This window comes from Bufo gargarizans, chromosome 5, assembly GCF_014858855.1.
Source record: "Bufo gargarizans isolate SCDJY-AF-19 chromosome 5, ASM1485885v1, whole genome shotgun sequence".
Classification (NCBI taxonomy): domain Eukaryota; kingdom Metazoa; phylum Chordata; class Amphibia; order Anura; family Bufonidae; genus Bufo; species Bufo gargarizans.
In genome coordinates, this window is record NC_058084.1 from 463,425,465 (window position 1) to 463,437,787 (window position 12,323).

The 12,323-nt window shown below is 48.0% G+C and overlaps 1 protein-coding gene across 1 annotated transcript in view; it reads right to left on the minus strand.

Moving 5' to 3' along the window:
- The window catches only part of CDK6 (cyclin dependent kinase 6), a 160,339-nt gene that overhangs the window by 24,415 nt on the left and 123,601 nt on the right, over positions 1–12,323 (minus strand). The window contains exon 5 of the mRNA XM_044293156.1: positions 1,257–1,366. Coding sequence (XP_044149091.1) covers positions 1,257–1,366 — 110 coding nt within the window. The remainder of the gene's footprint in view (positions 1–1,256; positions 1,367–12,323) is intronic.

Genomic DNA, 12,323 nt, shown 5'->3' on the forward strand with positions numbered 1-12,323 from the left:
CAGTCCCTGCCTTCTCTCTAGGGGGCCCTGCTGTCACTGACAGCAGGCCCCCCGCTCAGCAGCTGCACAATAAACCCAACAGCCCAGTACGTTTATAGTCAATGGGCGGTCGGGAAGTGGATAATGACCTACCCTCAGGTTAGTCATCGATACCTGATCGGTGAGGGTCCGACATCCAACACTCCCAATGATCAGCTGTTTGAAGAGAGCCTCTTCCTAGGCCAGTGACGTCACGTGGCCTAGGCACAGCTCAGTCCCATTCAAGTGAGTGAGGCTGAGCTGCAATACCAAGAACAGCCACCGTACAATGTGCAGCGCTGTGTTTAGTATGCTGCGGGGCTCACAGGAGAGCCACAGCCTCTACAAACAGCTGATTGGCGGGGGTACCCAGATGGTGGACACCCACCGATCAGATACTGATGGCCTATCCTGAGGACAGGTCAGCAGTATTAAACACCCGGAAAACCCCTTTAACATGATATGGTAAGGGTGTTAGGTCTGATGTACTTGCCCTTAAAGACTGATTGTATTTTACTCATTTTGGGCTACAAATCATTTTTTTAACTGGCCTTCATTAAAAATGTTCAGCCGTATCTGAGATAGAAGAGTTAAAAAAAAAATAGTCAGTCTGTTTGCAAGCTGTCACTTTGTGTTTTCTTTGAATCTCGTCATCTGAAGGCTCATGTGTAGTTCTTATCTCTGATCTCCTGACCTCATAAACACTCATTATAGCTCAAATCTTATTAAACTGATAAGAATGTGGCTTAAATTAGTGTTTATGACTTTATTAAGTCAGAGATAAGAGCTCTACATGAGCCATCAGCTGATGTGATTTTATGGGTCCAGACATTATTAAATAAGTAGTGGGTTGTGTAGGGCATAGTGAAGGGATGTAAGATCGCTTACTAGTTTATCTGTGCGCCGCTCTGTTCGCCCGCTGTGCCCCCCTTTTCTTTTCCCACCTAGTAAATTAATATCATCGGTACAGGGAGGAGGAGAAGGCCCTGTTTCTCAATGGGCGTCTCCTTCTCCCTGGCTGTGACGCTCTCCGCTGCGATTGGACCGCTCACAGCCAGGGAGAAGGAGACGCCCTTTGAGAAACAGGGCCTTCTCCTCCTCCCTGTACCGATGATATTAATTTACATACTAGTTTGGCCAATACATATCTAATGTATACAGCTAGCCTTAGGGTCAAGCTGATGCACGTTGAAATGCAAAAGATGGATTTATTATTCCAGATTACAAAAGAATCTTACTTTCGACGAAACATTTCTGCAAATATACAGCCAACGCTCCAGAGGTCCACCGGCGTGGCATAGCTGGACTGGAGGAGAACTTCCGGTGCTCGGTACCATAATGTCACCACCTGAAATGTAACACAAGGAGGGTTATAGTGGTGCCGCTCAGGACCATAACTGGACATTCATATAACTTGGCACCTATAGACTTAGGCGCAGAATACGTGCATAATCATCATCAAGTCTGTGAAGTGTGAACATACCCTCAATGTTTGCATGGACCTTACAATTTTTAGAATTTCTGGTGTTTTTATTAGCAGACTGTCACCTGTAAATGGGTTCTCTGGGACAACACCCCCTGTTTCGGCATCACTAGGTCTCATGCATAAGGCCCATTTCGCCCCACTTGGGTACAGCGTGACCTACAGGGAGCGCTCTGTATATATGGCTCACAAATACAGCAGCGCCAGAAGTCGGGGCTTTTACATTTGGTGCTCTACAACCTCTTTAAAGGGAAGTAAATCAATATCAAAGGCATCCGATGAAAAATAAAAATAAAAAAATAACCTAAAAACATAAAATAAATACAAAACAAATCTGTACGACCAGCATAAGGAGTCTCTTGTGAATAAGCATAAGCAGCCAAGGAGGCCTCAGTGTCCCCTCATGTCCCCCTGAGTCCTATGCACATTGGCTCTTACTAAAAAACATTTACACCCCCCCCCCCCCCCACCCTCACTATGGGAACCAAGAAAATATTTGGCGGCACTAGATAAGAATACATGGAGATCGTCTCCAGCATAAGACGAGTGAGCAGCGCTCAGCGGGCACATTACGGCTGATTAATTGTCCTTCATGAAGCACTCACATAACAGAAAAATGCAGCACAATCAATATGTTATCCCTAAGCATGGCGGCATTAAAGCTGTCCCGAAAGGCCAGGGGTCTGTATACAGGGAAGCAGGCCTGGGGTCTATATACAGGGGAGCAGGCCTGGGGTCTATATACAGGGGAGCAGGCCTGGGGTCTATATACAGGGGAGCAGGCCTGGGGTCTGTATACAGGGGAGCAGGCCTGGGGTCTGTATACAGGGGAGCAGGCCTGGGGTCTGTATACAGGGGAGCAGGCCTGGGGTCTGTATACAGGGGAGCAGGCCTGGGGTCTGTATACAGGGGAGCAGGCCTGGGGTCTGTATACAGGGGAGCAGGCCTGGGGTCTGTATACAGGGGAGCAGGCCTGGGGTCTGTATACAGGGGAGCAGGCCTGGGGTCTGTATACAGGGGAGCAGGCCTGGGGTCTGTATACAGGGGAGCAGGCCTGGGGTCTGTATACAGGGGAGCAGGCCTGGGGTCTGTATACAGGGGAGCAGGCCTGGGGTCTGTATACAGGGGAGCAGGCCTGGGGTCTGTATACAGGGGAGCAGGCCTCAGTCTGTATACAGGGGAGCAGGCCTGGGGTCTGTATACAGGGGAGCAGGCCTGGGGTCTGTATACAGGGGAGCAGGCCTGGGGTCTGTATACAGGGGAGCAGACCTGGGGTCTGTATACAGGGGAGCAGGCCTGGGGTCTGTATACAGGGGAGCAGGCCTGGGGTCTGTATACAGGGGAGCAGGCCTGGGGTCTGTATACAGGGGAGCAGGCCTGGGTCTGTATACAGGGGAGCAGGCCTGGGGTCTGTATACAGGGGAGCAGGCCTCAGGTCTATATGCAGGAGAGTAGGCCTTAGATCTGTATACAGGGGAGCAGGTCTTGGGTGTGCATACACAGAGAAGGCCTCCTGTTTGTACATATACAGGGGAGCAGGCCTGGGGTCTGTATACAGGGGAGCAGGCCTGGGGTCTGTATACAGGGGAGCAGGCCTGGGGTCTGTATACGGGGGAGCAGGCCTGGGGTCTGTATACAAGGGAGCAGGCCTGGGGTCTGTATACAGGTGAGCAGGCCTGGGGTCTGTATACAGGGGAGCAGGCCTGGGGTCTGTATACAGGGGAGCAGGCTGGGGTCTGTATACAGGGGAGCAGGCCTGGGGTCTGTATACAGGGGAGCAGGCCTGGGGTCTGTATACAGGGGAGCAGGCCTGGGGTCTGTATACAGGGGAGCAGGCCTCGGGTCTGTATACAGGAGAGTAGGCCTTAGATCTGTATACAGGGGAGCAGGTCTTGGGTGTGCATACACAGAGAAGGCCTCCTGTTTGTACATATACAGGGGAGGAGGCCTCGGTCTGTATACAGGGGAGCAGGCCTCAGTCTGTATACAGGGGAGCAGGCCTCAGTCTGTATACAGGGGAGCAGGCCTCAGTCTGTATACAGGGGAGCAGGCCTGGGGTCTGTATACAGGGGAGCAGGCCTGGGGTCTGTATACAGGGGAGCAGGCCTCAGTCTGTATACAGGGGAGCAGGCCTCAGTCTGTATACAGGGGAGCAGGCCTCAGTCTGTATACAGGGGAGCAGGCCTGGGGTCTGTATACAGGGGAGCAGGCCTGGGGTCTGTATACAGGGGAGCAGGCCTGGGGTCTGTATACAGGAGAGCAGGCCTCAGGTCTATATACAGGAGAGTAGGCCTTAGATCTGTATACAGGGGAGCAGGTCTTGGGTGTGCATACACAGAGAAGGCCTCCTGTTTGTACATATACAGGGGAGGAGGCCTCGGTCTGTATACAGGGGAGCAGGCCTCAGTCTGTATACAGGGGAGCAGGCCTCAGTCTGTATACAGGGGAGCAGGCCTGGGGTCTGTATACAGGGGAGCAGGCCTGGGGTCTGTATACAGGGGAGCAGGCCTGGGGTCTGTATACAGGAGAGCAGGCCTCAGGTCTATATACAGGAGAGTAGGCCTTAGATCTGTATACAGGGGAGCAGGTCTTGGGTGTGCATACACAGAGAAGGCCTCCTGTTTGTACATATACAGGGGAGCAGGCCTGGGGTCTGTATACAGGGGAGCAGGCCTGGGGTCTGTATACAGGGGAGCAGGCCTGGGGTCTGTATACAGGGGAGCAGGCCTGGGGTCTGTATACAGGGGAGCAGGCCTGGGGTCTGTATACAGGGGAGCAGGCCCGGGGTCTGTATGCAGGGGAGCAGGTATCACAGCTGTATACTTCCCTTTTCAAAACCTATTTGATATTGCTTCTCAAAAGTTAGCAAATATTCATTAAAGAAGAAATTGTTTTGCAAAATACGCTTAAAAAAAACGTTCAATTCATTAGTAAATGTTATGAACAAAAAAAATATATATAAAACATACCCCCCAAAATGCAAAGACCTCACACAGCAATGTCAGCAAAAAAAAGTTCTCTCTCTTGTAACGCAAGCTGAGACTCTCAAGGGGTTAAACGTGGGTTCTGTAAAGCAGAGAGCCCCTTTAAAGTTAACAATATGGGAGGTGTGGACACTTACTCAAGCCCTTAGATATTACACATGATTAGTATCACTGATAATTATGTAATTTAACAGGGAACCATCAATAAACTGTAACGAGCCTGTAAGCATTGCCAAACAGTCAGCTCTTCTTGCCACAGGTCGCTGCAAACTTTCCTGAATTCCACTTTGCTAACGACTCAAGACTCGCACTTGAATTAAACCCATGTAAAAATATTAGAAAGGTGTCACAGGCTCTGATATACACTGACGAGCAAAAGGGTGACAATGTTTAGAACTTTTGACTTTCAGGCTCCATATCTCACTATCTACTACGGCTTAGAACGTGAGACTCCCATCATTTTATAGACAATCGTCTTGGCTATCTCATACATAAACTGGACTTGCAACTATTTAGCATATGATTAGTTCTGCAGATTCTTGTCATGTAACTGCACTGTTACTGTTTTGCTCCTGGTGTTGGAACAATGTTTTTCTACTTGTATATTACAAATTACAGCCTGTTCTCACATTCTCTAATAGCTCAGTGTGATATTAGGTTGATTCCCAAGCGAAAGGTCATTGGTTTGAATCCAGGAGCAGCCAAGAAGAAGATTCCCCAAGAAAAGAGAAGCAGCATCATGCAGCTCATCGATAGCGGTATCTCGACCAAGACAATTGCCAAACTGCATCTTGTGAGCGCCATGATAGACGGAAGAATACGAAAAGAAAGCCGTCCATCCATTTCAAAGCAAAGAGGTGAACGTTCAGACAAAATATCGGAGTCAACAAGTCGGCTCATCACAAGGTCTATCAGTTCTGGCATGACAAACCCGGAAGTGGAGGCGGCTCGTAAGCTTCGTAATAGTGAAATCACAGACGTCCGTGCAAAATGCATCACACAAGTTTGGAATAGTGGCCCGAAAGGTAAAGAAGCCTCGACTTCAATATCATCATAAAAAGCGTCGGCTCGAGTTTGCCGAAAATTTCAAACAGTGGATAGTAGAAGATTGGAAACGGGCGAATTAGAGCGATGAGACGAAAGTCAACAGACTGGGCTCTGATGGGTGGAAATAGGTCTGGAAGAAACAATGGAAAATGGATCGGGAAATTGAAGGAGCTTCAAATTCTCTGGAGAAAGCCTAATGATATGGGGTTGTTTCACAGCCAAAGGTGTTGGATACTTGATCTCAATGCTGAGCTTATATGTGAGTATTCTACAAGAAGAATTACTTCGTACACTCAGGTACTATGGGTATAAAAAGGACGACATAGTGTTCCAGCAGGACAACGACCCGAAGCATACGAGTCACCCTCCTCCATTACTATACCAGTCACCCCCTCCATTACTATATCAGCCACCCCCTCCATTACTATATCAGCCACCCCCTCCATTACTATATCAGCTCTTAAAGGGAGTCTGTTACCACACAAAATCTGTTTTAAAGCAGCAAGCATACAGCCATGCCTCGAAACATAGCCGTACCCTCATGAAAATCCAGTCCTCTAATCCTAAAAAATGCTTATTTTTATATTTATGCAAATAAGGTACAGTACAGACCAAAAGTTTGGACACACCTTCTCATTCAAAGAGTTTTCTTTATTTTCATGGCTATGAAAATTGTAGATTCGCACTGAAGGCATCAAAACTATGAATTAACACATGTGGAATTATATACATAACAAAAAAGTGTGAAACAACAGAAAATATGTCATATTCTAGGTCACGGGTGTCAAACACAAGGCCCGCAGGCCGAATCCGGCCCGCCAGACCTTGTCATGTGGCCCGCGTAGCCGCCGCCGGCCGCCAGCCTTCACCTTTTTATTATCATTATCACTTACACCCGATACAGGAGCCGGGAGGATCAGCTGTGAGGGAGGCGGTACTTACATCTACAAGCGCTCGCCGAGAGGAGGGAGGAGGCAGGCTGGGAGGATGGGCGCTGGCAGTGTGAGTCATACGTCACGCGCCTGCGCCGCCCACTTTATGAATGAAGCAGGCGGCGTGGGCGCATGTTGTATGACTCACACTGCCAGCGCCTGTCCTCCCGGCCTGCCTCCTCCCTCCTCTCGGCGAGCGCTTGTAGATGTAAGTACCGCCTCCCTCACAGCTGATCCTCCCGGCTTCTGTATCGAGTGTAAGTGATAATGATAATAAAAAGGTGAAGGCTGGTGATTGTGAAACTTGAAAGGGGGGAAAGACCGTATGTGAATGGCTACTGGGCTGGCGCTGCTGAAAGGGGTTAATTATAACTACTGTGGGAGCAAAGGGGGGAATAATTAGCTACACTGAAGAGGGGACTGAAAGGGGTTAATAAATACTGTGAATGGGGGACTGCTGAAAAAGGGGTTAATAACTACTGTGAAGGGGGACTGCTGAAAGGGGGAAATAACTATGAAGAGGGGGCTGCTGAAAGGGGTTAATAACTACTGTGAAGGGGGACTGCTAAAAGGGGTTAATAACTACTGTGAAGGGGGCTGCTGAAAGGGGTTAATAACTACTGTAAAGGGGGACTGCTGAAAGGGGGAAATAACTATGAAGAGGGGGCTGCTGAAAGGGGTTAATAACTACTGTGAAGGGGGACTGCTAAAAGGGGTTAATAACTACTGTGAAGGGGGCTGCTGAAAGGGGTTAATAACTACTGTGAAGGGGGCTGCTGAAAGGGGTTAATAACTACTGTGAAGGGGGCTGCTGAAAGGGGTTAATAACTACTGTGAAGCCCCTTCACAGTAGTTATTAATCTCTTTCAGCAGTCCCTCCTTAACAGTATTTATTAACCCCTTTCAGTCCCCTCTTCAGTGTAGTTATTTATTCCCTCTTTTGCTCCCACAGTAGTTATAATTAACCCCTTTCAGCAGTCCCAGCAGGGGACTGCTAAAAGGGGTTAATAACTACTAGGGGGGGGGGGGCTTGGGGGGTGACACCATTTTCTACTGCACCGGGTGACACCAGCCCTAGCAACGCCACTGTCAGCGCTCCTTATGCGATTATATACATACGGTAACCATTAACTATTAGAGATACGATTATACAGTGAGTGGACACATAGTCCTACAGATACAAACGGCCCTTTGAGGGTGACCAAACTGCTGATGCGGCCCCCGATGCATTTGAGTTTGACACCCCTGTTCTAGGTTCTTCAAAGTAGCCACCTTTTGCTTTGATTACTGCTTTGCACACTCTTGGCATTCTCTTGATCAGCTTCAAGAGGTAGTCACTTGAAATGGTCTTCCAACAGTCTTGAAGGAGTTCCCAGAGATGCTTAGCACTTGTTGGCCCGTTTGTCTTCACTCTGCGGTCCAGCTCACCCCAAACCATCTCGATTGGGTTCAGGTCCGGTGACTGGGGAGGCTAGGTCATCTGGCGCGGCACCCCATCCCTCTCCTTCATGGTCAAATAGCCCTTACACAGCCTGGAGGTGTGTTTGGGGTCATTGTCCTGTTGAAAAATAAATGATGGTCCAACTAAACGCAAACCGGATGGAATAGCATGCCGCTGCAAGATGCTGTGGTAGCCATGCTGGTTCAGTATGCCTTCAATTTTGAATAAATCCCCAACAGTGTCACCAGCAAAGCACCCCCACACCATCACACCTCCTCCTCCATGCTTCACGGTGGGAACCAGGCATGTAGAGTCCATCCATTCACCTTTTCTGCATCGCACAAAGACACGGTGGTTGGAACCAAAGATCTCAAATTTGGACTCATCAGACCAAAGCACAGATTTCCACTGGTCTAATTTGTTCTTTAGCCCAAACAAGTCTCTTCTGCTTGTTGCCTGTCCTTAGCAGTGGTTTCCTAGCAGATATTCTACCATGAAGGCCTGATTCACACAGTCTCCTCTTAACAGTTGTTCTAGAGATGTGTCTGCTGCTAGAACTCTGTGTGGCATTGACCTGGTCTCTAATCTGAGCTGCTGTTAACCTGCGATTTCTGAGGCTGGTGACTCGGATGAACTTATCCTCCGCAGCAGAGGTGACTCTTGGTCTTTCTTTCCTGGGGCGGTCCACATGTGAGCCAGTTTCTTTGTAGCGCTTGATGGTTTTTGTGACTGCACTTGGGGACACTTTCAAAGTTTTCCCAATTTTTCGGACTGACTGACCTTCATTTCTTAAAGTAATGATGGCCACTCATTTTTCTTTACTTAGCTGCTTTTTTCTTGCCATAATACAAATTCTAACAGTCTATTCAGTAGGACTATCAGCTGTGTATCCACCTGACTTCTCCACAACGCAACTGATGGTCCCAACCCCATTTATAAGGCAAGAAATCCCACTTATTATACCTGACAGGGCACACCTGTGAAGTGAAAACCATTTCAGGTGACTACCCCTTGAAGCTCATCAAGAGAATGCCAAGAGTGTGCAAAGCAGTAATCAAAGCAAAAGGTGGCTACGTTGAAGAACCTAGAACAGTGTTGGCGAACCTATGGCACGGGTGCCAGAGGCGGCACTCGGAGCCCTCTCTGTGGGCACCCGCACCCTTGAAAAAGTCTTTGGTGTACTAATATGCCTTTGATTTTTCCTGTCCTTCATCAGCACAGTGCGTACTATGAATGGCACAGGCAGTGCATTGAATGTAGGCAGGCTATTATAGCTAAATGATACATGGAAAATATACTATATTGCTATTCAGGTTAAATTGCTGGCTTGGCACTTGGCGATAAATAAGTGGGCTTTGGGTTTCAGTTTGGGCACTCGGTCTCTAAAAGGTTCACCATCACTGACCTAGAATATGACATATTTTCAGTTGTTTCACACTTTTTTGTTATGTATATAATTCCACATGTGTTAATTCATAGTTTTGATGCCTTCAGTGTGAATCTACAATTTTCATAGTCATGAAAATAAAGAAAACTCTTTGAATGAGAAGGTGTGTCCAAACTTTTGGTCTGTACTGTATATCTTATATGGGTGGGGTCTTTCTGTTCGGTGCACCAAGGGCAGGGGTGCTATTTCCGGTGCACCTGGCTTCCATTCAGTCATTGCTACCGGCTCTGAAATCTTAGCAACTGTCAAGCCTAAATGAGCCGGAGGTGATGGGCAGTGATCCCATTACCAACACAAGGGGCAGGACCCCTGGACAAAATTATCGCCATAGCGGGGGGATCTCTCCTTTTATTGTTTGGCCATTTACTCCCCCAAATGTTAATCGATGCTGTATAAATATAAATTATTATTTACTGTTAATGCCTACCTCCCAAAAGTCCTGGATTTCAGTGGCTGTGCCATGGTCCCGGGAGGACTGCAGCATATCCTGATATCAATATGGAAAATACATTTATTACATTTATATCCTGATATCAACTGTATCTGTGTCCTCAGTTGAATACAATGGTGAAGCACAAGGATGTCAGCTCCCTGCTCCACCATTTCCCGGCCTGTGCCCTCCATGCAGGCACGACAGAGTGACATCATCATGCTGAGCAGAAGGGGGGACAAGCCGGGGGATGATGTGCTCCGTTCATCGGGGTAACAGGGCTAAGTGAGCGTTATATTTTTATTTTATTAAAACTACAAGGACAACATTATTGTAATGAGGCAGCACTATTGTATGGAAGGCAATAAGAGGGCAGCTCTATTGTATGGAAGGCGATAAGGAGGTAGCACTGTAACGGATCTCCTAGCACCCCGACCGGGTACCTCCGTCGAATGATGCTCCTAGTGCTTTCCGAGGACTCCAAGCACTCCACTTGACACCGTACGCACTGCAGACCCCACGAACCGCCGAAGCTTGGTTGAGGTCTCACAGTCTCCTACCCACCCTGGACTTACAACAAGGCTCCAGGCTCCAGTGGGTAAACCTCTCCTACATCCAGAGAGCAGGAACAGCTCTTACAAGAGCTAGTAGTTATGCCAGGGGAGTATAGCAAATATTCAGCGTATAGCAATCCCCCAGTGTCGATCAGTTACCCAAACACCAGCCTCAACTTGGTAAAGGGTAAAAACAAGAACACTTTATTTGAACACACAAGCATCGATTTATACATATTTTCCAACAAGGTTACCACCCACAGGGTTTTGTAAAAACGGCCAATAACCACGTACAATACACTCAGACACTCCCACACAAAATCCTCCCCTCTGCCCGTGATACAATTACCTCACTCTGGGTTGATGCAATCATCACAGGCAGGCGAATACACAATATCCTCTGTCCTGGAGACAACCGAGACGTAATTCAATTATCTCTTAGGACAAAGGACATCGCCAATACACACAGAGAGACAATGGAACAGACCTCACTACTCAACGTATACAATGTCCCACCCTTTTCAATACACATAGTCATTTAACATCCCAAAATGGCACGAATTAGACCAGGGGTTCAAGTTAGTACAAGTCCTTTGTGAACAAAGGAGGCCTGGCTGATGAGAGGGCCCATAATCCTGGGGCAAGAGGCTGGTAAACAGGCCCCTCCAAAACCCAGTGGCGAGGTTGGTTTCGCCACAAGCACTATTGTATGGAAGGCACTAAGGGGGCAGCACTATTGAATGGAAACCACTAGGGGGCAGAACTATTGTGATGGGCCACTAAGGGGGCAACATTATTGTGGGGGGCCACTAAGGGGGGAAACATTATTGTAATCAGGCAGCATTATAGTGAGGAAGGGCACTAAGGCGGCAACACTATTGTGAAGGGGCACTAAGAGGGCAGCACTACTGTGAGGGGGCATTAAGGGGACACTCTACTGTGTGGGGGCACTAACTGGGCATTCTACTCTATGGAGGCATTAAGGGGACATAACTACTGTGTGGGGGCACTTGCAGGGCACTCTTACTGTGGAGGGGCACTAAAGGGGCATAACTACTGCGTGGGGGAACAAAGGGAAAGGGTGGGATTGGGCGTGTATAGATAGGCAATGATCGTGCCCCTCCTTTGGCTTTTTAGAAGTTGGGAGGTATGGTTAAAGTGGTAGCGATGAGCATTTCTCAACTACATTATGAATAACTGAAAAATCCATTCCTGATCTTGATACGATCACCCGACCCAACAACTGACCGAATACGTAAAAGACTAATGCACCAGGTGAAGTCACGGATGCCCCTCGATGGCGCCCTCTGCCCACTTTGTGCTTCAGTCAATTTTACGCTCTTTTACTTTATTTGTTGTGTTTTTTGTCTTCCCTCCGGAGGAAACATGACGTAAACACACGTGGAAAAGGCTGCTTTCACTTTCTATGAAACGCTCTATGAAGTAGGCAGACTAGCTGTTTCTAGGAAGATGCTCTTCTGCAGGCTGGAGGATGTCACAGAAAGTAATTCTTGGAAATTCTCTTCACACATAAAAAAAAAGCACCACCGCTGGAAACACATCCTCAAGTGACCCCGTTGTTCAGAGACACATATGAGCTGCGAGCCACGTTTCAAAGAGCGGTAATCAGATAGCCTCCTGTATAAAGCCTCATAAATCAGTCGGCGTTTAGTACCTAATAAGACTATACAAGGCAAGAGGAGCCTGAGGACAGCGTTATTTATATAACGACCATATAACGTGTCAATCGGCACTGTATGGGGATGAGCGATCGTTAGTACGATCATTTATCCCCATTCAGTCCTCTGCAGCACATCCCCTGTTTACATGCCGACAAACAAGTCATTTTTTTTTACACCTGGCTAGTCGCTGGGATGTCTACAATGATCAGAACATTCGTTTGCCCAATTATTTTAAGTCACTTATCTTGGAGGACTTTCTTCCCTTTTTGTGGGCGGGCAGCAGCTCACATGAGACAATCAAGCAC